The sequence below is a fragment of the Rhinoraja longicauda genome, chromosome 2, assembly GCF_053455715.1.
Source record: "Rhinoraja longicauda isolate Sanriku21f chromosome 2, sRhiLon1.1, whole genome shotgun sequence".
In the NCBI taxonomy this organism is placed as follows: domain Eukaryota; kingdom Metazoa; phylum Chordata; class Chondrichthyes; order Rajiformes; family Arhynchobatidae; genus Rhinoraja; species Rhinoraja longicauda.
Window position 1 is genome coordinate 4,367,714 of NC_135954.1, and position 26,277 is coordinate 4,393,990.

At 50.3% G+C, this 26,277-nt stretch overlaps 1 protein-coding gene across 6 annotated transcripts in view; it reads right to left on the reverse strand.

The window, feature by feature from the left end:
• Window positions 1-26,277, reverse strand: part of phactr1 (phosphatase and actin regulator 1) — a 164,692-nt gene that overhangs the window by 88,901 nt on the left and 49,514 nt on the right. For 4 of the 6 annotated variants that reach the window (XM_078414248.1, XM_078414230.1, XM_078414220.1 and 1 more), the window contains exon 1: window positions 10,682-11,548. The exons of the other annotated variants lie outside the window; for them this stretch is intronic. In XM_078414248.1, the coding sequence (XP_078270374.1) occupies window positions 10,682-10,874 (193 nt within the window). In that variant the 5' untranslated portion in view covers window positions 10,875-11,548. Of the gene's footprint in view, window positions 1-10,681; window positions 11,549-26,277 lie in introns of those variants that run through there. 6 annotated transcript variants of the gene reach the window in all.

Consider the following 26,277-nt stretch of genomic DNA (forward strand, 5'->3'; position numbering starts at 1 on the left):
AATCGCCTACACTGGAGTTTAGTACGCAAAGGGGCGTGACGGCCGCCATTTTAGTAAGCAAAACGAGGCCTCTCGCAGTGTAATCAGTGTTTTGGGGGAACAGTGTGTGTGTGATGATACCATTAAAAATGCAGAATATATCTCATCTACATTTTTCTTATTAAGTGTTTCTGCAAGTTTCTGCCTACTAAAATGGCCACCGTGACACACTACAGTTTTTTAGGGTCGAGTGGTCTATCTTGCTCCTCTAGTATCTTTGGCAGGACTTTCATATGAAGAAAGACTGGATAGACTAGGCTTATTCACAAAATGCTGGAGTAACTCAGCAGGTCAGGCAGCATCTCGGGAGAGAAGGAATGGGTGACGTTTCGGGTCGAGACCCTTCTTCAGACTCGCTGGAATTTATAAGACTTATACTCGCTGGAATTTACAAGACTGAGGGGGGATCTTATTGAAACATATAAAATTCTTAAGGGGTTGGAGAGGCTAGATGCGGGAAGATTGTTCCCGATGTTGGGGAAGTCCAGAACCAGGGGTCACAGCTTAAGGATAAGGGGGAAGTCTTTTAAGACCGAGATGAGAAAACATTTCTTCACACAGAGAGTGGTGAGTCTGTGGAATTCTCTGCCACAGAAGGTAGTTGAGGCCAGTTCATTGGCTATATTTAAGAGGGAGTTAGATGTGGCCCTTGTGGCTAAAGGGATCAGGGGGTATGGAGAGAAGGCAGGTACAGGTTACTGAGTTGGATGATCAGCCATGATCATATTGAATGGCGGTGCAGGCTGGAAGGGCCGAATGGCCTACTCCTGCACCTATGTTTCTATGTTTCTATGTTTCTATGTATGCACAGTGTCTGTTGTTTGGAGTATCTTGTTTGGCCATGTATTTTTCTAAATCAATTCCTTGGTTGGGAGTGTTTTTTGCACCAAGTCAAAGGGAGGTCATGCGATGTTTTCCAGTATTTATTTATTTGGAGAGGACTATTGTATAAAAACAGGGATGTAAAAACTTTATAAGGCGCTGGGTCAAACCGCATTTGGACAATAGACAATAGACAATAGGTGCAGGAGTAGGCCATTCGGCCCTTCGAGCCAGCACCGCCATTCAATGTGATCATGGCTGATCATTCTCAATCAGTACCTCGTTCCTGCCTTCTCCCCATACCCCCTGACTCCGCTATCCTTAAGAGCTCTATCTAGCTCTCTCTTGAATGCATTCAGAGAATTGGCCTCCACTGCCTTCTGAGGCAGTGAATTCCACAGATTCACAACTCTCTGACTGAAAACGTTTTTCCTCATCTGTTGTAAATGGCCTACCCCTTATTCTTAAACTGTGGCCCCTTGTTCTGGACTCCCTTCGGCCCACCGGGTCCACGATCCCTGCACGTTAACGTTACCCTACACCCACTAGGGACAATTTTTACATTTACCAAGCCAATCCTACAAACCTGCACGTCTTTGGAGTGTGGAAGGACCTGTAAGCCCGGATGCTGTAGGCCCCGACGCTATAGGCCCCGACACTGTAGGACCGGACACTGTAGGTCCCGACTCTATTGATTGTGTGCCTCAACCACCTCCTCTGGCAGCTCGTTCCATACACCCACTGCCCTCTGAGGGAAAAAAGATTCCTACTAAATCTTCCCCCTCTCATATGTCCTCTGGTTCTTGCTTCCCCACCCTGGGTACAAGGGCGGTCACGGTGGCGCAGCAGTAGAGTTGCCGCCTTACAGCGCTTGCAATGCCGGAGACCCGGGTTCGACCCCGACCACGGGTGCTGTCTGCACGGAGTTTGTACATTGTCCCCGTGACCTGCGTGGGTTTTCTCCGAGACCTTTGGGTTTCTTCCCACACTCCAAAGACGTGCAGGTTTGTAGATTAATTTGGATTGGTGTAAGTGTAAAGAAAATTGTCCCCAGTGTGTGTAGGATAGTGTTAATGTGCGGGGATCGCTGGTCGGCACGGACCCGGTGGGCCGAAGGGCCTGTTTCCGCGCTGTATCTCTAAACTAAGCCTTGCCTCTCCATGTGTTTGTCCAAACGTTGTTGCCTCTTGGATTCCAATTATATTTTAGTTTTAGTTTTAGAGGCACAGCGCGGAAACAGGCCCTTCGGCCCATCGAGTCCGCGTCGACCAGCGATCCCCGCACACTAACACTATCCCACGCACACCAGGGACAATTGACTGAAGCCAATTAACCCAACAAAACCTGCACGTCTTTGGAGTGTGGAAGGAAACCGGAGCACCCGGAGAAAACCCACGCAGTCCACTGTGAGAACGTACGGACAGCACCCGTGGTCAAGATGGAACCGGGGTCTCTGGCGCTGAGAGGCAGCATTCAAGAGAGAGCTGAATAGAGCTCTTAAGGATAGCGGAGTCAGGGGTTATGGGGAGAAGGCAGGAACGGGGTACTGATTGAGAATGATCAGCCATGATCACATTGAATGGCGGTGCTGGCTCGAAGGGCCGAATGGCCTCCTCCGGCACCTATTGTCTATTGTTTATAACTCTACCGCTGCGCCACCGTGCCGCCCCTCAGCAATCTTTCACCTCCCACCTTAAACCTACGTGCTCTGATTTTTGATTCCTAACTCTGGGTAAAAGCCTCTAAACCTTTATTCCCCAGGTACCTGTCTACATGTTGCCCCTCAGGTTCCTGTTAAACCACAGCGAGCCCCCTTTGCCTGCGTTTGTCCCTATAAACCTTTCACTCTCCCTGTTTTCTTTGCAGAAAAACTGCTGCATTACTGCTTTGTGTGAAGATGACAGGGCTCTATTTTTAGTAACAGTGAAGATCGTGAATAAACTATTAACTTGCTAATCTTCATATCGAGAACCGGGCAGGCACAGTCTCTCTCAGTGCCAGGACCAACCTGGGTGCACTTAGAAACATGGACAAATAGGTGCAGGAGGAGGCCATTCGGCCCTTCAATGTGATCATGGCTGATCATTCTCAATCAGTACCCCGTTCCTGCCTTCTCCCCATACCCCCTGACACCGCTATCCTTAAGAGCTCTATCTAACTCTCTCTTGAATTCATAATTTCTTCTTAACATTTTAAGCCAAGTTAATAAACCACAGGTAGTCACTGTTAGATAGGGTGGTCAAAAAAGGCTTTTGGCACATTGACCTTCATCAATCAGGGCATTGAGTGTAGAATTTGTAGAGGTCGTGTTGCAGTTGTATAAGACGTTGTATGAGGCCACGTTTAGAGGATTGTGTAGGAAAAAAAACTGCAGATGCTGGTTTGGACACAAAATGTTGGAGTAACTCAGCGGGTCAGGCAGCATCTCGGGAGAGAAGGGAATGGGCGATGTTTCTGGCCGAGACCCTTCTGCTTCAGACTGATGTCAGGGCAACTCTAATTGCGTTAAGAATAAGGTGAAATGGTGTCATAGCGTGGAAACAGGCCCTTGGACCAAACCTGCCCTCACCGACCAACATGCCCCATCTACACTAGTGCCACCTGCCCACGTTTGGCCCATATCCCTCCAAACCTGTCCTATCCATGTACCTGTCTACATGTTTCATAAACATTGAGATAGTCCCTGCCTCAACTACCTCCTCTGGCAGCTCCTTCCATCCACTCACCCCCCCCCCCCCCTTTGTGTGGTAAGGTTACCCCTCCAGATTCCTATTAAATCTTTCACCCTTCACCTAAAACCTGTCCTCTGGTCCTCGATTCCCTTACTCTAGGCTAGAGACTCCATGCGTTTACCTGATCTATTCATCTCATGATTTTGTACACCTCTACAAGATCACCCCTCATCCTCTTGCGCTCCAAGGAATAGAGACCCAGCCTGCTCAACCTCTCCCTGTAGCTCAGGCCCTCGAGTCTTGGCAACATCTTTGTAAATCTTCTCTGCACCCTTTCCAGTTTGACAACATCTTTCCTATAACACGGTGCCCAGAACTGATCACAATACTCTAAACATCCTATCTTTATCCTGCCCCTTCCCCTGACATCAGTCTGAAGAAGGACGGTCTCGGCCCGAAACATCGCCCATTCCTTCTCTCCCGAGATGCTGCCTGACCCGCTGAGTTACTCCAGCATTTTGTGTCCAAACCAGCATCTGCAGTTTTTTTCCTACACAATCCTCTAAACGTGGCCTCACCAGCGTCTTATACAACTGCAACACGACCTCTACACTCAATGCCCTGATTGATGAAAGTCAATGTGCCAAAAGTATTTTTGACCACCCTATCTAACAGTGACTACCTGTGGTTTATTCGTACTGGACCTGTTACGGGCGGCACGGTGGCGCAGCGGTAGAGTTGCTGCCTTACCAGCGCCAGAGACCCGGGTTCGATCCCGACTACGGGCGCTGTCTGTACGGAGTTTGTACGTTCACCCCGTGACCTGCGTGGGTTTTCTCCGAGATCTTCGGTTTCCTCCCACACTCCAAAGGCGTACAGGTTTTGTGGTTAATTGGCTTGGTGTATGTGTAAATCGTCCCTAGTGTGTGTGTGTGTAGGGCAGTGTTAGTTGTGGGGATCGCTGGTCGGCACGGACTGGGTGGGCCGAAGGGCCTGTTTCCGCGCTGTTATGTCTCTAAACTAAACTCTTGCACAGAGCATATGCAACAAACGGCTTTTGTTTTGACAGGTGCTGAGAGGCCTTCTGGTATTTAAGAAAAAAAACAACCAAGTATAAATAGAAGCACAAATTCTGGCTGTCACAGCCAGCTACACTAACAATACAAAACAACACCATGGAGTCATGCAACGTGGAAACAGGCCCTTTGGCCCAACATGTCCATGCCGTCTAGGGTTACCAACTGTCCCGTATTAGCCAGGCTTTTGGGCTAAATTAGTTTGTCCCGTACTGGACTGCCCTTGTCTCGTATTAGGCCCGGGGGGTGCTATAGGCCCGGACGATGTAGGCCCGGGCAGCGTAGGCCCGGACAATGTAGACGCGGATGCTGTAGGCCCAGACACTGTAGGCCCGGACAATGTAGGCCCAGACAGTGTAGGACCGGACACTGTAGGCTCGGACACTGTAGACCCGGGCAGTGTAGGCCCGGACACTGTAGGCCCGGACACTGTAGGCCCGGACGCTGTAGGACCGGATAGTGTAGGCCCAGACAGTGTAGGCCCAGACAGTGCAGGCCCGGACAGTGTAGGCCCGGACAGTGTAGGCCCAGACAGTGTAGGCCCATACAGTGTAGGCCTGGAGGCCCGGGCGCTGCCTAACGGAGGTTGCATAGCAACCCGCCTCCCAGCCCGGGCGGCCGCCATTGGTGGAGCGGGAGCACGTGGCCGCTGGCTGGGTGAGGTCACGTGGGGCGAGGGGCGGTGACGTCACCTTGTCCCTTATTTGGGAGTGAGATAGTTGGCAACCGCTAATGCCGACCAACTTGCCTCATCTACACTAGTCCCTCCTGTCTGCATTTGGCCCATATCCCTCTAAACCTGTCCTATCCTTGTACCAGTCCAAGTGCCTTTTAAATGTTGTTATAGTACGTGCCTCAACTACCTCCTCCGGCAGCTCGTTCCATATACCCACCACCCTTTGTGTGATAGTTGTCCCTCAGATTCCTATTAAGCCTTTACAATCTCACCTTTTTTCTCTGATTCTCGATTCCCCTACTCTTGGTAAAAGAGTATTCACCTTATCTTTTGCCCTTATAGTTTTATACACCTCCATAAGACCGTGTGGGTATGTGGAACAAGCTGCCAGAGGGGGCAGTTGAGTCAGGTACAAGAAGAACATTAAAAATATATTTGGACAGGCACATGGATAGGTCAGGTTTAGAGGGATACTAGACCAAGTGGACCCGTTGGGCCCAAACCTCTCCTGCATTGGTGCAGCACCCTCTCCTCCCCCACCTCGCCCCCTTCCACCCCTCCCACCATCCTCCCCCCCTCCACCATCCCGTCTCCCTCCCCCCCCGCCTTCCCCTCTCCCCCAACTCCATCCCCCTCAATCCCCCATACCTATCCTCCCTCCCTCCCTCCCTCCCTCCCTCCCTCCTCCCCTACCTTCGTCCCTCCCTCCCTCCCTCCCTCCACCCCCTACCTCCCTCCCTCCATCTCTCCCTCCCTAGGAGATAGATTTAAACTTTAAAATGTGAATAACTTTAAAAATATAACACCGATTTCAATGAAACTTCTTCCATTCGCACCAAAGGGACGACGGTGAGTAAGGTGGGCCTAACATTGTCTCGCTATCGTGAACCGTTTTGGCTGTAGTTCAGGAACAAACAAACAAACAAACTAACGAGAGTTTTAGTATATAGATGGGCCAAACACAGGCAGGTGTTTACGAGGATGTTGCCAGGACTAGAGGGTGTGAGCTACAGGGAGAGGTTGAGCAGGCTGGGACTCTATTCCATGGAGCGCAGGAGGATGAGGGGTGATCTTATAGAGGTGTACAAAATCATGAGAGGAGTAGATCGGGTAGACGCACAGAGTTTCTTGCCCAGAGAATCGAGGACCAGAGGACATAGGTTCAAGGTGAAGAGGAAAAAATTTAATAGGAATCCGAGGGGTAACTTTTTTCACACAGAGGGTGGTGGGTGTATGGAACAAGCTGCCAGAGGAGGTAGTTGAGGCTGGGACTATGCCATTGTTTAAGAAACAGTTGGACAGGTACATGGATAGGACAGGTTTGGAGGGATATGGACCAAGCGCAGGCAGGTGGGTCTAGGGTAGCTGGGACATTGTTGGCCGGTGTGGGTGAGTTGGGCCGAAGGGCCTGTTTCCACACTGTATCACTCTATGACTCTATAACTCTAAGTGGGATAAGTGTAGATGGGGTATGTTGGTCGATGTCAATGATTCTACACAGAGGGTGGTGGGTGTATGGAACGAGCTGCCAGAGGAGGTAGTTGAGGCAGCTACAATAACAGAATATAAAAGGACACTTGGACAGGGATGTGGTTAGGAGAGGTTGAGAGGGATGTGGGCCAAACGCAGGCAAATAAAAATGCCAGAAGGGCCTGCTTCCATGTTGCAAGTGGTTTACAGCAACAAGAACAGCAATTAGCCACCTGTAAACCAGACCAGCAGAACCAATAACAATGCCATCCAATCTACCTATTCAGGAACTTAGAGACATAGAAACATAGAAAATAGGTGCAGGAATAGGCCATTCGGCCCTTCGAGCCTGCACCGCCATTCAATATGATCATGGCTGATCATCCAGCTCAGTATCCCGTACCTGCCTTCTCTCCATACCCCCTGATCCCTTTAGCCACAAGGGCCACATCTAACTCCCTCTTAAATATAGCCAATGAACTGGCCTCAACTACCTTCTGTGGCAGAGAATTCCACAGACTCACCACTCTCTGTGTGAAGAAATGTTTTCTCATCTCGGTCCTAAAAGACTTCCCCCTTATCCTTAAACTGTGACCCCTGGTTCTGGACTTCCCCAACATCGGGAACAATCTTCCTGCATCTAGCCTCTCCAACCCCTTAAGAATTTTATATGTTTCAATAAGATCCCCCCTCAGTCTTCTAAATTCCAGCGAGTACAAGCCTAGTCTATCCAGTCTTTCTTCATATGAAAGTCCCGCCATCCCAGGGATCAATCTGGTGAACCTTCTCTGTACTCCCTCTAAGGCTAGAATGTCTTTCCTCAGATTAGGAGACCAAAACTGTACACAATACTCCAGGTGCGGTCTCACCAAGGCCCTGTACAACTGCAGCAGAACCTCCCTGCTCCTATACTCAAATCCTCTTGCTATGAATCTTAACATACCATTCGTCCTTGCTGATCTCACAGCATTGCCGTTACATAATTCACCACGGTGAGCCTGACTGAACAGATATTTGGTCCAGGGCCTCCCACAGTGAAGAACTGTGTTCATGCACTGAAATCTCTGCAGAATACACACCCAGAACTTCAGTCAGAAGGTGGTGAATCTGTGGAATCCATTGCCGCAGAAGGCTGTGGAGGCCAAGTCAGTGGATATTTTTAAGGCAGAGATTGAAAGATCCTTGATTAGACAATAGACAATAGGTGCAGGAGGAGGCCATTCGGCCCTTCGAGCCAGCACCGCCATTGAATGTGATCATGGCTGATCATTCTCAATCATTAGTACGGTCGTCAGGGGTTACGGGGAGAAGGCAGGAGAATGGGGTTGAGAGGGAGAGAGAGATCGGCCATGATTGAATGGCGGGGTAGACTTGATGGGCCGAATGGCCCAATTCTGCTCCGATCACTTAAGAACTGAGAGGCATATGCCACACCCCGCCATCTGCCTTAACCGCGGCAACCAGTCTAATGTACAGAAACATCCATGGAAGGCACAGAGTGCTGGAGTAACTCAGCGGGTCAGGCAGCATCTCTGGAGAACATGGATAGGTGACGTTTCACAGAGTGCTGGAGTAACTCAGCGGGTCAGGCAGCATCTCTGGAGAACATGGATAGGTGACGTTTCGTGTCTGAAGAAGGGTCCCGACCCGATACGTCACCTATCCGTGTTCTCCACAGATGCTGCCTGACCCGCTGAGTTACTCCAGCACTCTGTCTATCCAAAGTTTAGAGGGGATTTGGGGCCAATCGCAGGCAGGTGGGACTAGTGTAGATGGGGCATGTTGGACAGCATTGGCAAAGTTGGGCCGAAGGGCCTGTTTCTACGCTGTATGACTCTATGACTCTGTGAAACCCACACCGTCACAGGGAGAATGTTCAAACTCCACAAGCAGACAGCGCCCGTGGTCAGGATCGAACCCTGGTCCCTGGTGCTGTGAGGCAGCATCTTTACCAGCTTTGTTTAGTTTAGAGATACATCACAGAAACAGGCCCTTCGGCCCACCAAGTCCACGCCGACCAGCGATCCCGTACACTAGCACCATCCCACACACACTGGGGACAATTTACAATTTTTACCCAAGCCAATTAACCTACAAACCTGCACGTCTTTGGAGCGTGGGAGGAAACCGGAGCAACCGGAGAAAACCCACGCAGGTCACGGTAAGAAGGTACGAACTCCGTACAGACAGCGCCCGTAGTCGGGATCGAACCCGGGTCTCCGGCGCTGTGAGGCAGCAACTCTACCTCCGAGCCACCATTTAGTGAAACAGCGCAGAAACAGGCACTTCAGCCCACCGAGTCCGAGCCGACCGGCGATCACCCCGTACACTAACGCTACCCCACACAACACCCACAGCCAACCAAGCTACAAACCTGCACGTCTTTGGAATGTGGGGGACCTGGAGAAAACCCACGCAGGTCACGGGGAGAAGGTACAAACTCCGTACAGACAGCACCCGTAGTCGGGATCGAACCCGGGTCTCAGGCGCTGTGAGGCAGTAACTCTACCGCTGCGCCACCCTAAGGGAAACGCAGATCCAGCGCGAGTGAGTGATCGATGGTTGGCATGGAGTCAGTCGCATTTTTCCACAGATTCACAACTCTCAGACTGAAAAAGGTTTTTCCTCATCTCAGTTCTAAATGGCCTACCCCTTATTCTTAAACTGTGGCCCCTGGTTCCGGACTCCCCCAACATTGGGAACATGTCTCCTGCCTCTAACGTGTCCAACTCCTTAATAATCTTATATGCTTCGATAAGATCTCCTCTCATCCTTCTAAATTCCAGTGTATACAAGCCTAATCGCTCCAGTTTTTCAACATACGACAGTCCCGCCATTCCGGGAATTAACCTAGTAAACCTACGCTGCATGCTCTCAATAGCAAGAATATCCTTCCTCAAATTTGGAGACCAAAACTGCACACAGTACTCCAGGTGCGGTCTCACCAGGGCCCTGTACAACTGCAGAAGGACCTCTTTGCTCCTATGCTCAACTCCTCTTGTTATGAAGGCCAACATTCCATTGGCTTTCTTCACTGCCTGCTGTACCTGCATGCTTCCTTTCAGTGACTGATGCACTAGGACACCCAGATCTCGTTGTACGTCCCCTTTTCCTAACTTGACACCATTCAGATAATAATCTGCCTTCCTATTCTTACCACCAAAGCGGATAACCTCACACTTATCCACATTAAACTGCATCTGCCATGCATCCGCCCACTCACACAACCTGTCCAAGTCACCCTGCAACCTCATAGCATCTTCCTCACAGTTCACACTACCACCCAGCTTTGTATCATCTGCAAATTTGCTAATGTTACTTTTAATCCCTTCATCCAAGTCATTAATGTATAAATGAGGGAAAAAGTTTTTCCTCATCTCCATTCTAAATGGCCTACCCCTTATTCGTAAACTGTGGCCCCTGGTTCTGGACACCCCCAACATTGGGAACATGTTTCCTGCCTCTAGCGTGTCCAACCCCTTAATAATCTTATACGTTTCGATAAGATATATTTCGGGTCGAGACCCAGAACGTCACCCGTCCCTTCTCTCCACAGATGCTGCCCGTCCCGCTGAGGCCAGTGGAGGCCAGTTCGTTGGATGCTTTCATGAGAGAGCTGGATAGAGCTCTTAAGGATAGCGGAGTCAGGGGGTATGGGGAGAAGGCAGGAACGGGGTACTGATTGAGAATGATCAGCCATGATCGCATTGAATGGCGGTGCTGGCTCGAAGGGCTGAATGGCCTCCTCCTGCACCTATTGTCTATTGTCTATTGTCTATTGTTACTCCAGCATTTTTTTTTGCGTTTTATCTTTGCAATGAAATGTCTCAGGCGGTACTGGCACATCGGACAGCCCTTGAAGATTGTGCGCTGCAAACAAAATAAATAAATACACCGGCAGGTCTCCCCTCCTCTCCTCTCCTTACCGTCGTTCCCACCGTCTCCACGCCCGCAGTTGCTGCAGATGTGTTTGATCTCCTTGCCGATGTGGCTGGGGATGGCGAAGGAGACGCCGTGAGCGGCCTTCCTCTGCGGCCCCCCCTCGCTCACCGCGGCCGGAGACCCCCGTGCGCGGGGCGGGGAGGCGGGGCTTCCCCGCGGGCGGGCCGAGAACTCCATCCGCGGGCAGGGGCGTCGTCGGCGGAGGGGAGCATCGCGGGGTGGGGTCAGCACCGCCGCACGCCCACCCCCGCCCCCCGCGCCCGGGCAAGCCCGCACCGCGGCACCAGCGGAAACGTGGCCCGCTCCCCTTTTGTCCTTTCCAGGGGTAGCTGTCAGACACGCTGAGTTACCCCAGCACTCCGCCTCTATCTGGTGGGCAAACACACAGCCTTCTGCTCTCTCTCTCTCAAACGCCTCCTTCCAGCCTTCCTTCCAGCAAGGTGTCTCCAGCAAGAAGAAGGGTCTCCACCCTAGAAAAACGTCAACAATTCCTTTTTCTCCAGAGATGCTGCTGAGTTACTCCAGCATCTTCGGTTGTAAACCGGCCTCTGCAGTTCACTCCCACACGCACCGTTTTCTCCAGAGATGCTGCCTGTCCCGCTGAGTTACTCCAGCATTTTGTGTCTATCTTCGGTTTAAACCAGCATCATCGGCAAAGCTCATGGCTCCTAGGTGCACAGACTGCCTGGAGGAGGCTTCCGACTGGAAACGTCACCCGTTCCTTCTCTCCGGAGATGCTGCTGCCTGAGTTACTCCAGCATTTTGTGTCTGTCTTCGGTGTAAACCGGCGTCGTTTCGACACAGCCTAATCAGCTCCTCCACCGGCCGGCAGCTGCAACGCTGGCTGCGTCCCTCCTGTGTTACCGAGATGCAACACACATCCACAACTTGTTAACCCTTTCCCGCCCGCCGCCGAATGGAATCTACAGGAGTCGCTGCCTCACAAAGGCAGCCGGCATCACCAGAGACCCACACCACCCTGGCTCTCATCCCACTCCTGCCATCGGGAAGAAGGTACAGGAGCCGGAAAACCGTAACGTCCAGGTTCAGGAACACCTTCTTCCCCACAGCCATCAGGCTGTTAAACACCACAACCTCCGAACTACACAGATTGGGGGGTGTTGTTTAGACAATAGACAACAGACAATAGGTGCAGGAGGAGGCCATTCTGCCCTTCGAGCCAGCACCGCCATTCAATGTGATCATGGCTGATCATTCTCAATCAGTACCCCGTTCCTGCCTTCTCCCCATACCCCCTGACTCCGCTATCCTTAAGAGCTCTATCTAGCTCTCTCTTGAATGCATTCAGAGAATTGGCCTCCACTGCCTTCTGAGGCAGAGAATTCCACAGATTCACAACTCTCTGACTGAAAAGGTTTTTCCTCATCTCAGTTCTAAATGGCCTACCCCTTATTCTTAAACTGTGGCCCCTGGTTCTGGACTCCCCCAACATTGGGAACATGTTTCCTGCCTCTAAAGTGTCCAACCCCTTAATAATCTTATGCGTTTCGATAAGATTTACTTTAGCGAAACAGCGCGGAAACAGGCCCTTCGGCCCACCGAGTCCATGCTGAAAAAGCGATCATCCCGTACACTAGTTCTATCCTACACACCAGGGATAACCTACAGAAGCCAATTAACCTACAAACCTGCACGGCTTTGGTTGTGTCGTTTTGCACTATTGTTTCAGTTCAGTTTATTGCCACGTGTACTGGGGTGGAGGACAATAACTGCAGGTGCTGGAGCACATCGAAGGGATCACAAAATGCTGGAGTAACTCAGCGGGTCAGGCAGCATCTCTGGAGAACATGGACAGGTGACGTTTCACAGAGTGCTGGAGTAACTCAGCGGGTCAGGCAGCATCTCTGGAGAACATGGACAGGTGACGTTTCACAGAGTGCTGGAGTAACTCAGCGGGTCAGGCAGCATCTCTGGAGAGAAGGAATGGGTGACATTTCGGGTCGAGACCCTTCTTCAGACTGACGTGAATCAGGGGGAGGAGGGGTAGGGGGGAAGGTGGAGGGGGATGGGGGAGAGGAGGGGGGAGGGGAGGGGGAGGGGGGGAGGGGAAGGGGGAGGGGAGGGGGGAGCGGGGTGCTGTACCAATGCAGGAGAGGTTTGGGCCCAACGGGTCCACTTGGTCTAGTAGCCCTCTGTGGAATTCTCTGCCTCAGAGGGCAGTGGAGGCCAATTCTCTGAATACATTCAAGAGAGAGCTAGATAGAGCTCTTAAGGATAGCGGAGTCAGGGGGTATGGGGAGAAGGCAGGAACGGGGTACTGATTGAGAATGATCAGCCATGATCACATTGAATGGCGGTGCTGGCTCGCAGGGCCGAATGGCCTCCTCCTGCACCTATTGTCTATTGTCTATTGTCTATAAACCTGTCCTATACATATCGCTGTCTAAATATTTCTTACAATCGGTTAAGCCCGTCCACAGTGTACAGATACACGATAAATGCAACGCCGTTTAGGGGCAAGATAAAGTCCAATAAAGTCCGATCAAGGATAGTCCGAGGGTCTCCAATGAGGTAGATAGTAGTTCAGCACTGCTCTCTGGTTGTGGTAGGATGGTTCAGTTGCCTGATAACAGCCGGGAAGAAACTGTCCCTGAATCTGGAGGTGAGCGTTTCCACACTTCTGTACCTCTTGCCTGATGGGAGAGGGGAGAAGAGGGAGTGGCCGGGGTGAGACTGGTCCTTGATTATGCTACTGGCCTTGCCGAGGCAGCGCGAGGCGTAGATGGAGTCGGTGGAAGGGAGGTTGGTTTGTGTGGGAACAGAGGACGTCACCAGTTGCAGGATAATTCGTACTCTGCCTGTGGAGGTGGTGTGGAAACTGGCAGCTGATATCGAATTCCAGCGGAATACCAATTAATTTGAGGGCTGCATCAAAATACTGAGAGAAGCTGAAAGGTTTGTGAAGTGGGTGGATAAATGGCAAAGCAGACTCTACACAACGTAATGAACTGTGTGTTTGCGCAGTGTGGTGGGAGGCAGAGTTTGGTTCAGAGATGCAGCCCGGAAACAGGCCCTTCGACCCACCGAGTCCGTGCCGGCCAGCGATCCCCGCACACTACACACACTTAGGGGCAATTTACACTTACGGCAAGCCAATTAACCGACAAAGGTTTACGACTTTGGAGAGTGGGAGGAAACCGAAGATCTCGGAGAAAACCCACGCAGGTCACGGGGGAGAACGTACAAACCCCCGACAGACAGCACCCGTGGTCGGGATCAAACCCAGGTCTCTAGAGAGGCGGCAACTCTACCGCTGCGCCACCGTGCCCGCCCAATAGTAGGATAACAATAATCCCTCAGGCTGAACAAGGGTCTCGACCCGAAACGTCGCCCGTTCCTTCTCTCCTGAGATGCTGCCTGACCCGCTGAGTTACTCCAGCACTTTGCGTCTTCCTCAATAACAATCAGGACGGTAGCACCTCAAGGCTGCGTGCCCAGTCCCCTGCTCCACGCACACTACACTCATGACTCAGTCACTGAAAGGAAGCATGCAGGTACAGCAGGCAGTGAAGAAAGCCAATGGAATGTTGGCCTTCATAACAAGAGGAGTTGAGTATAGGAGCAAAGAGGTCCTTCTGCAGTTGTACCGGGCCCTAGTGAGACCGCACCTGGAGTACTGTGTGCAGTTTTGGTCTCCAAATTTGAGGAAGGATATTCTTGCTATTGAGGGCGTGCAGCGTAGGTTTACTAGGTTAATTCCCGGAATGGCGGGACTGTCAAATGTTGAAAGACTGGAGCGACTAAGCTTGTATACACTGGAATTTAGAAGGATGAGAGGGAATCATATCGAAACATATAAGATTATTAAGGGGTTGGGCACATTAGAGGCAGGAAACATGTTCCCAATGTTGGGGAGTCCAGAACCAGGGGCCACATTTTAAGAATAAGGGGTAGGCCATTTAGAACTGAGACGAGGAAAAACTTTTTCAGTCAGAGAGTTGTGAATCTGTGGAATTCTCTGCCTCAGAAGGCAGTGGAGGCCAATTCTCTGAATGCATTCAAGAGAGAGCTAGATAGAGCTCTTAAGGATAGCGGAGTCAGGGGGTATGGGGAGAAGGCAGGAACGGGGTACTGATTGAGAATGATCAGCCATGATCACATTGAATGGCGGTGCGTACAGGCTCGAAGGGCCGAATGGCCTCTTCCTGCACCCCTGCCATCGGGAAGAAGGTACAGGAGCCTGAAAACTGTAACATTCAGGTTCAGGAACATCTTCTTCCCTGCAGCCATTAAAACAACAACCTCCAAATAAGCTCCGAACTACGTAGACTATTATTGTTATTATTGCACCATTATTGTTTGTCTGCTTTCTATGTGTGCATGTGCGAGTGTGTGTGTTTATGGGTTCAAGGTGAAGGGGAAAAGATTTATTAGGAATCTGAGTGGTAACTTTTTCAAACAGAGGGTGGTGGGTGTATGGAACGAGCTGCCAGAGGAGGTAGTTGAGGCTGGGACTATCCCAACTTTTAAGGAACATTTGGACAGGTACATGGATGGGACAGGTTTACAGAAATATAGACCAAACACAGGCAGGTGGGACTAGTGTAGCTGGGGCATGTTGGCCGGTGCGGGCAAGATGGGCCGAAGGGCCTGTTTCCACGCTGTATCACTCTAGGACTCTTTTCATCTCTCTCCCTCTCTCTTTCTCTGCCTCTCTCTCTCTCTCTCTCCATCTCTCTCCATATCTCTCCCTCTTTCTCTCTCTCCATCTGCGTCTCTCCCTCTCTCTCTCCTTTCTCTCTCTCTCTCTCTCCATTCCCCCCCCCCCCTCACATCACGTGACAAGAGCAGCCGTGAACAACACCTGCGCTCAGTCCGCCTCAACCAAACTGATCTCCCGGTGGCTGAGCACTTCAACTCCCCCTCCCACTCCCAGTCTGACCTTTCTGTCATGGGCCTCCTCCAGTGCCATAGTGAGGCCCACCGCAAATTGGAGGAACAGCACCTCATATTTCGTCTGGGCAGCTTGCAGCCCAGTGGTATGAACATTGACTTCTCCAACTTTAGATAGTTCCTCTGTCCCTCTCTTCACCTCCCCCTTCCCAGTTCTCCCTCTATCTTCCTGTCTCCACCTATATCCTTCCTTTGTCCCGCCCCCCTGACATCAGTCTGAGGAAGGGTCTCGACCCCAAACATCACCCATTCCTTCTCTCCTGAGATGCTGCCTGACCTGCTGAGTTACTCCAGCATTCTGTGAACAGGATATGCGCCGTTTGTAAAAGATGTTGGTCTGAATCTGAACCAGAATCTGAATTACCCTTATTGTCATTCAAAATGAATTGAACGAAAGTCATTTGCCACACAGCCACAACAGTACAGAGTAAAAGACACAGGACACACAAGTTTAACACAAACATCCATCACAGTGACTCCTCCAGACACCCCCTCACTGTGATGGAAGGCAAGAATGTTTCTTCTCTCTTCCCCCGTGCTTCTCCCACGGACAGATTGTTCCACTTCTGCCGAGGCGACCGAGGCTCCCGACCCGACCCGCTCCCCCCACCCCCATCCCCCTCCCCCTCCCCCTCCTCCCCCTGATTCACATCAGTCTGAAGAAGGGTCTCGACCCGAAACGTCACCCATTCCTTCTCTCCAGAGATGCTGCCCGACCTGCTGAGATACTCCAGCATTCTGTGAAACATCTGTGGAGAACATGGATAGGTGACGTTTCACAGAGATGCTGCCTGACCCGCTGAGTTACTCCAGAACTTTGTGAAACGTCACCTATCCATGTTCTCCAGAGATGGAAAGGAAATGGAAAGTCCTGCGGCCGAACCGAGCCTCGAGGAAGAGATTTAAAAATCTCTTTGGGGATAAATATCGGCCAAGGTTCACAAGAGAACACAACGCAGAGGCGGGAACAATAGACAATAGGTGCAGGAGGAGGCCATTCAGCCCTTCGAGCCAGTACCACCATTCAATGTGATCATGGCTGATCATTCACAATCAGTACCCCGTTCCTGCCTTCTCCACATACCCCCTGACTCCGCTATCCTTAAGAGCTCTATCCAGCTCTCTCTTGAATGCATTCAGAGAATTGGCCTTCACTGCCTTCTGAGGCAGAGAATTCCACAGATTCACAACTCTCTGAGTGAAAATGTTTTTTCCACATCTCCGTTCTAAATGGCCTACCCCTTATTCTTAAACTGTGGCCCCTGGTTCTGGACTCTTATATGTTTCGATAAGATCCCCTCTCATCCTTCTAAATTCCAGTGTATACAAGCCTAGTCGCTCCAGTCTTTCAACCTACGCTGCACGCCCTCAATAGCAAGAATATCCTTCCTCAAATTTGGAGACCAAAACTGCGCACAGTACTCCAGGTGCGGTCTCACTAGGGCCCTGTACAACTGCAGAAGGACCTCTTTGCTCCTATACTCAACTCCTCTTGTTATGAAGGCCAACATTCCATTGGCTTTCTTCACTGCCTGCTGTACCTGCATGCTTCCTTTCAGTGACTGATGCACTAGGACACCCAGATCTCATTTTACGTCCCCTTTTCCTAACTTGACACCATTCAGATAATACTCTGCCTTCCTATTCTTACCACCAAAGTGGATAACCTCACACTTATCCACATTAAACTGCATCTGCCATGCATCCGCCCACTCACACAACCTGTCCAAGTCACCCTGCAACCTCATAGCATCTTCCTCACAGTTCACACTGCCACCCAGCTTTGTGTCATCTGCAAATTTGCTAATGGTACTTTTAATCCCTTCATCCAAGTCATTAATGTATATCGTAAATAGCTGGGGTCCCAGCACCGAGCCTTGCGGTACCCCACTGGTCACTGCCTGCCATTCTGAAAGGGACCCATTTATCCCCACTCTTTGCTTTCTGTCTGTCAACCAATTTTATATCCATGTCAGTACCCTACCTCCAATACCATGTGCTCTAACCTTGCCCACTAAAGGGAGGCAGAGAGGGAGAGACAGAGGGAAGGGGAGAGAGAAGTGGGGGGGGGGAGGGGGGGGGGGGGAGAGAGAGAGAGAGAGAGGTGGAGAGAGAGAGGGGGAGAGCAGGGGGGAGAGAGAGGGGAGAGAGAGAGAGGTGGAGAGAGAGGGAGAGGGAGGTGGGGAGTGAGGGGGAGAGCAGGGGGGCAGAGTGGGGAGAGGGAGGTAAAGAGAGAGAGGGGGAGAGGGAGGGGGAGAGAGAGAGAGGTGGAGAGAGAGGGGGGAGAGAGGGGGAGAGAGCAGGGGGATAGAGCAGGGGGAGAGAGAGAGGTGGAGAGAGAGGGAGAGAGAGAGAGAGAGAGGGAGAGAGAGGGAGAGGGAGAGGGAGAGAGGGAGAGAGGGAGAGAGGGAGAGAGAGGGAGAGAGGGAGAGAGAGAGAGAGAGAGGGAGAGAGAGGGAGAGCGGGGGGGAGAGAGGTGGGAGAGAGGGGGAGAGAGAGGGGGGAGAGAGAGGGGGGAGAGAGGGAGATAGAGGGACAGAGAGGGAGAGAGAGGGAGAGAGAGGGAGAGAGAGGGAGAGGGAGAGAGGGAGAGGGAGAGGTGGAGAGAGAGCAGGGGGAGAGAGCAGAGGGGGAGAGAGAGGGGGATAGAGAGGTGGAGAGGGAGGTGGAGAGAGAGGGAGAGGTGGAGAGAGAGTGGGAGAGAGCAGGGGGGATAGAGGGGTGGAGAGAAAGAGGGAGAGGAGGATGAGATAGAATGTTTATATGTGGATGATGGAGAAAGCGTTTCACTGTGCTTTGGAGCACGTGACAATAAACTAAACCAAGCCTAAGGTAACATATTTGAAGAGTGTTTAATTGAGGGAGTGGATGATAATCAAGTGGGGGAAATGGAGAACCAGCTGGCAGTTTTTCAAGAGGCACCAACACAGAACAGAAATATTCTCCCTGAACAGGAAGACTGCGAAACATGCTGAATGAATGTGTGAACTTACAAAACCAAATAGAAAACCATGTTCAGCAAACACCCACACACACACACACACACACACACACACACACACACACACACACACACACACACACACACACACACACACACACCCACACACACACACACACACACACACACACACACACACAGGGGAATAAGCAACAGAAAATAACAGGCACAATGGACCAGGCAGCGGAATTGCAATGGGTTTGCATCAGCAGTCGACTGCGTTAGATAACTTTACGATACTTTCTGCAGTCGATGTAATGGACAACCTGCCTTGAAGTTGGCATCACAGGTTGATAGGGAGTGTTGTAAAGCAGAGGGATCTAGGAGCGCAGGTACACAGTTCCCTGGAAGTGGCGTCACAGGTAGACAGGGAGTGTTGTCATAGAAACATAGAAAATAGGTGCAGGAGTAGGCCATTTGGCCCTTCGAGCCTGCACCGCCATTCAATATGATCATGGCTGATCATCCAACTCAGTATCCCGTACCTGCCTTCTCTCCATACCCCCTGATCCCTTTAGCCACAAGGGCCACATCTATCTCCCTCTTAAATATAGCCAATGAACTGGCCTCAACTACCTTCTGTGGCAGAGAATTCCACAGATTCACCACTCTCTGTGTGAAAAAGAACGTTCTCATCTCGGTCCTAAAAGACTTTCCCCTTATCCTTAAACTGTGACCCCTTGTTCTGGACTTCCCCAACATCGGGAACAATCTTCCTGCATCTAGCCTGTCCAACCCCTTAAGAATTTTGTAAGGTTCTATAAGATGGATCGAGCAGAGGGATCTAGGAGCGCATGTACATAGTTCCCTGGAAGTGGCGTCACACGTAGATAGGGAGTGTTGTAGAGCAGAGGGATCTTGGAGCGCAGGTACACATTTCCCTGAAAGTGGGGTCAATAGACAATAGACAATAGACAATAGGTGCAGGAGGAGGCCATTCGGCCCTTCGAGCCAGCACCGCCATTCAATGTGATCATGGCTGATCATTCTCAATCAGTACCCCGTTCCTGCCTTCTCCCCATACCCGCTGACTCCGCTATCCTTAAGAGCTCTATCTAGCTCTCTCTTGAATGCATTCAGAGAATTGACCTCCACTGCCCTCTGAGGCAGAGAATTCCACAGATTCACAACTCTCTGACTGAAAAAGTTTTTCCTCATCTCCGTTCTAAATGGCCTACCCCTTAATCTTAAACTGTGGCCCCTTGTTCTGGACTCCCCCAACATTGGGAACATGTTTCCTGCCTCTAATGTGTCCAATCCCCTAATTATCTTATATGTTTCAATAAAATCCCCCCTCATCCTTCTATATTCCAGTGTATACAAGCCTAATTGCTCCAGCCTTTCAACATACGACAGTCCCGCCATTCCGGGAATTAACCTAGTGAACTACCTTCTGTGGCAGAGAATTCCACAGATTCACCACTCTCTGTGTGAAAAAGAACTTTCTCATCTCGGTCCTAAAAGACTTCCCCCTTGTCCTCAAACTGTGACCCCTTGTTCTGGACTTCCCCAACATCGGGAACAATCTTCCTGCATCTAGCCTGTCCAACCCCTTAAGAATTTGTAAGTTTCTATAAGATGGATCGAGCAGAGGGATCTAGGAGCGCATGTACATCGTTCCCTGAAAGTGGCATCACAGGTAGACAGGGAGTATTGTAGAGCAGAGGGATCTAGCAGCGCAGGTACATAGTTCCTTGAAAGTGGGGTCATAGGTTGACAGGGAGTGTTGTAGTGCAGAGGGATCGAAGAGCGCAGGTACATCGTTCCCTGAAAGTGGCGTCACAGGTAGACAGGGAATGTTGATGAGTTGACTCCAGACACCATCACTCGATGAGACTGGTGGATCATGACTACGGCCTCTGAAGACAGTCACCTGGGCTTACATAGAAACATAGAAAATCGGTGCAGGAGGAGGCCATTCGGCCCTTCGAGGCAGCACCGCCATTCACTGTGATCACGGCTGATCATCCACAATCAGTAACCCGTGCCTGCCTTCTCCCCATATCCCTTGATTCCACTAGCCCCTAGAGCTCTATCTAACTCTCTTTTAAATCCATCCAGTGAATTGGCTTCCACTGCCCTCTGTGGCAGAGAATTCCACAAATTCACAACTCTCTGGGTGAAAAAGTTCCTTCTCACCTCAGTTTTGAATGGCCTCCCCTTTATTCTTAGACTGTGTGGCCCCTGGTTCTGGACTCACCCAACATTGGGAACATTTTTCCTGCATCTAGCTTGTCCAGTCCTTTTATAATTTTATACATCTCCATAAGATCCCCTCTCATCCTTCTAAACTCCAGTGAATACAAGCCCGGTCTTTCCAATCTTTCCCCATGTGACAGTCCCGCCATCCCGGGGATCAATCTCGTTGGTCGGCGTGGACTTGGTTGGCTGGAGGGTCAGTTTACGCGCTGCATCTCTAAACTAATTTAAAGGTTTCATTTCGAATTGAATGCGATTGGTTTTAGATTTCCAACATTTGCCTGTTAATTTTGTGTTCATTTAGTTGTGCAATTCCCATGGAACATATCTGCCTTCTACTGGTGAAGTTAAGGACACTGTCGAGTCATAGTCATGCAGTCACAGAGTGATACAGTGTGGAAACAGTCCCTTCAATCCAACTCGCCCAACTCGCCCACACCGGCCAACAATGTCCCAGCTACACCAGTCCCACCTGCCTGCGCTTGGTCCATATCCCTCCAAACCTGTCCTATAATTTTATGAACATGTAAAATTATAAAAGGACTGGACAAGTTAGATGCAGTAAAAATGTTCCCAATGTTGGGGGAGTCCAGAACCAGGGGCCACACAGTCTAAGAATAAAGGGGAGGCCATTTAAAACTGAGGTGAGAAGAAACCTTTTCACCCAGAGAGTTGTGAATTTGTGGAATTCTCTGCCACAGAGGGCTGTGGAGGCCAAATCACTGGATGAATTTAAGAGAGAGTTGGATAGAGCTCTTGGAGCTAGTGGAATCAAGGGATATGGGGAGAAGGCAGGCAGGGGTTACTGATTGTGGATGATCAGCCATGATCACAATGAATGGCGGTGCTGGCTCAAAGGGCCGAACGGCCAAATGGCCTCCTCCTGCACCTATTTTCTATGTTTCTATGTTTCTATCCATGTACCCGTCCAACTGTTTCTTAAACGATGCGATAGTCCCAGCCTCAACTACCTCCTCCAGCAGCTTGTTCCGTACACCCACCACCCTCTGTGTGAAAACGTATACTCACATTTGTCCCATTTATTTAGGCAACTGATATCCTCGTGCACCCGACGAAAGTTTTTTAAGGATCGAGTAATTGCATCAAGCTTTTCAATAATTATTTCGCCTCAAAACATAGAATTGCAGTCAAAAAGCTTGCTATTTAAAAGGGTGAGAAGATATCATCTGGCTCGGTAAAAGGACACAGAGTGCTGGAGTAACTCAGCGGGTCAGGCAGCATCTGTGGAGAACATGGATAGGTGACGTTTCACAGAGTGCTGGAGTAACTCAGCGGGTCAGGCAGCATCTCTGGAGAACATGGATAGGTGACGTTTGGGGTCATCTTCAGACCCTACAAATGTGCGGCACGGCGGTGCAGCGGTAGAGTTGCTGCCTCACAACGCCAGAGACCCCGGTTCGATCCCGACTACGGGCGCTGTCTGTACGGAGTTTGTACGTTCTCCCCGTGACCTGCGTGGGTTTTCTCCGAGACCTTCGGTTTCCTCCCACACTCCAAAGACGTGCGGGTTTTTAGGTTAATTGGCTTGCTATAAAGGTAAATTGTAAATTGTCCTTAGTGTGTAGGATACTGTTAGTGTGCGGGGATCGCTGGTCGGCGTGGACTCGGTGGGCCGAAGGGCCTGTTTCCACACTGTTTCTCTAAAGTAATCTAAACTAAAAGCTTCTCACTGCACCTCGGTACTCGTGACATTAAACTAAACTGAGATAATCAAACTGAAGATGGAGTGACCGGGGTGAGACCACAGCTCCGGCCTTGAGTTCTGGCTACTGGCCTGTGTGTTTCTTCTCTCCACAGATGCTGCCCGACCCACGGAGTTACTCCAGCATTATCTTCGGTGCAAACCAGCATCTGCAGTCCCTCCCTGCATAGGACAGTGTGTGTTGTGTGTTTGCCTGACCCACGGAGTTACCGCATCACTTTGTGTCCAGCTTAGACAATAGACATTAGACAATCGGTGCAGGAGGAGGCCATTCGGCCCTTCGAGCCAGCACCGCCATTCACCGTGATCATGGCTGATCATTCACAATCAGTACCCCGTTCCTGCCTTCTCCCCATACCCCCTGACTCCGCTATCATTAAGAGCTCTATCTAGCTCTCTCTTGAAAACATCCAGAGAATTGGCCTCCACTGCCTTCTGAGGCAGAGAATTCCACAGATTCACAACTCTCTGACTGAAAAAGTTCTTCCTCATCTCCGTTCGAAATGGCATACCCCTTATTCTTAAACTGTGACCCCTGGTTCTGAAATCCCCCAACATCGGGAACGTGTTTCCTGCCTCTAACGTGTCCAATCCCTTAATAATCTGAAATGTTTCAATAGGATCCCCTCTCATCCTTCTAAATTTCAGTGTATACAAGCCTAGTCGCTCCAGTCTTTCAACATCCGACAGTCCCGCCATTCTGGGCATTAACCTAGTGAATTAACCTGGAGTCAAGAACCAGGGGCCACAGTTTAAGGATAAGGGGGGAGGCCATTTAGAACGGAGATGATGAAAAAAAAATTCAGTCAGAGAGTTGTAAATCTGTGGGATTCTCTGCCGCAGAAGGCAGTGGAGGCTAATTCTCTGGATGCTTTTAAGAGAGAGCTAGATAGAGCTCTTAAGGATAGCGGAGTCAGGGGGTATGGGGAGAAGGCAGGAACGGGGTACTGATTGAGAATGATCAGCCATGATCACATTGAATGGCGGTGCTGGCTCGAAGGGCCGAATGGCCTCCTCCTGCACCTATTGTCTGTTGATGTTTCTCTCCATTGAACAGTTTAGGACCAGCTACATTGTTTTTTACGTTTCTAAAATTGCTTTTAAGATTTCAGGTTGAGATGAGTTTTCTCCCGATGACTATTTAACAGGTGCAATGTACTTTAGTTCTGCAGTGAAAATTGTCTTTGCTGTACAGAGTTTGTACGTGTTCCCTGTGACTGCGTGGGTTCTCAGTATTAGGCCATTCGGCCCATCATGTCTACTCTGCCATTCAATCATGGCTGATCTATCTCACCCTCTCAACCCCATGACCGCTGATACCTGCACTAATCACGAATCTGTCAATCTCCGCCTCAATAATAACTATTGACAGCCTCCACAGCAATGAATCCCACAGATTCACCACCCTCTGACTGAAGAAATCCCTCCTCATCTCCTTTCTAAAGGTACGTCCTTTTATTCTGAGGCTGTGACCTCTAGTCCTAGACTCTCCCACTAATGGAAACATCCTCTCCACATCCACTCTATCCAGGCCGCTCACTATTTGATAAGTTTCAATGAGGTCCCCCACCTCATCCTTCTAAACTCCAGTGAGTAGACAATAGACAATAGGTGCAGGAGGAGGCCATTCGGCCCTTCGAGCCAGCACCGCCATTCAATGTGATCATGGCTGATCATTCTCAATCAGTTCCCCGTTCCTGCCTTCTCCCCATACCCCCTGACTCCGCTATCTTTAAGAGCTCTATCTAGCTCTCTCTTGAAAGCATCCAAAGAATTGGCCTCCACTGCCTTCTGAGGCAGAGAATTCCACAGATTCACAACTCTCTGAGTGAAAAAAAAAATCCTCATCTCAGTTCTAAATGGCCTACCCCTTATTCTTAAACTGTGGCCCCTTGTTCTGGACTCCCCCAACATTGGGAACATGTTTCCTGCCTCTAACGTGTCCAATCCCTTAATAATCTTATACATTTCAATAAGGTCCTCTCTCATCCTTCTAAATTCCAGTGTAAGATAATAACTGCAGATGCTGGTACAAATCGAAGGTATTTATTTCACAAAATGCTGGAGTAACTCAGCAGGTCAGGCAGCATCTCAGGAGAGAAGGAATGGGTGACGTTTCGGGTCGAGACCCTTCTAAATTCCAGTGTATACAAGCCCAGTGGCTCCAGTCTTTCAACGTACGACAGTCCTGCCATTCCGGGAATTAACTTAGTAAACCTACGCTGCACGCCCTCAATAGCAAGAATGTCCTTCCTCAAATTTGGAGACCAAAACTGCACACAGTACTCCAGCGAGTACAGGCCCAGTGCCGACAAAAGGCTCATCATAGGTTAACCCACTCACTTGCTGGAATTTAGAAGACTGAGGGGGGATCTTATAGAAACATATAAAATTCTTAAGGGGTTGGAGAGGCTAGATGCAGGAAGATTGTTCCCGATGTTGGGGAAGTCCAGAACCAGGGGTCACAGTTTAAGGATAAGGGGGAAGTCTTTTAGGACCGAGATGAGAAAACATTTCTTCACACAGAGAGTGGTGAGTCTGTGGAATTCTCTGCCACAGAAGGTAGTTGAGGCCAGTTCATTGGCTATATTTAAGAGGGAGTTAGATGTGGCCCTTGTGGCTAAAGGGATCAGGGGGTATGGAGAGAAGGCAGGTACGGGTTACTGAGTTGGATGATCAGCCATGATCATATTGAATGGCGGTGCAGGCTCGAAGGGCCGTATGGCCTACTCCTGCACCTATTTTCCATGTTTCTATGTTTCTATGTATTCCTGGGATCGTTCTCGTAAACCCCTCCAGAGCCAGCACATCCTTCCTCAGATATGGGGCCCAAATCTGCTCACAATACTCCAAGCGCGGCCTGACCAGCGCCTTATACAGCCTCAGCATTACATCCCTGTTTTTATATTCTAGTCCTCTCGAAATAAATGCTAACGTTGCATTTGGCTTAATGGAGTTGCAGTTCTATAGGATCTTGGTTTGGATGCATGTGGAGTATTGCTTGCAGTTCTGGTCAGCCCATTGCAGAAAGGATGTGGAGGCTTTGGAGAGGATACAGGGGAGGTTTGGCAGGCTATTGTTTGGATTAAGTAGGAGGTTGGACAGACTTGGATTGTTATCTCTGGAACGCCGGAGTTTGTGGGAAGACCTTCCCAGCGACAATCATCCCACACTAATCCAAACCAACTTTATTTTGAACACGGAACACAGGACAGTACAGCACAGAAACAGGCCATTCGGCCCACAATGTGTGTGCGCTAAACGTGACGCCATTGAACTGAATGTGCAGGAAGGAACTGCAGATGCTGGTTTACACCAAAGACAGACACAAAACGCCGGAGTAACTCGGCGGGACAGGCGGCATCTCTGGAGAGAAGGAATGGGTGACGTTTGAGGTCGAGACCCTTCTTGAGACTTAGCCTCCTTCAACCACATCTGCTGGTATCCGCTGTTCGGCTCGGCGATCGTTTCGCTGGACACCTCCTACTTAGTCCGCCGAAACCTATCTGATCTCCCGGTTGCTCAGCACTTTAACTCTCCCCCCCAATCCCATTCCCAATCTGACCTTTCTGTCCTGGGCCTCCTCCATTGTCAGAGTGAGGCCCAGTGCAAACTGGAGGAACAGCACCTCATATTTCGCTTGGGCAGCTTACACCCCAGTGGAACGGACATTGACTTCTCCAACTTCAAGTAGGCCTTGCTTTCCTTCTGCTCTCCATCCCTCCCCCACCCTAGTTCTCAGA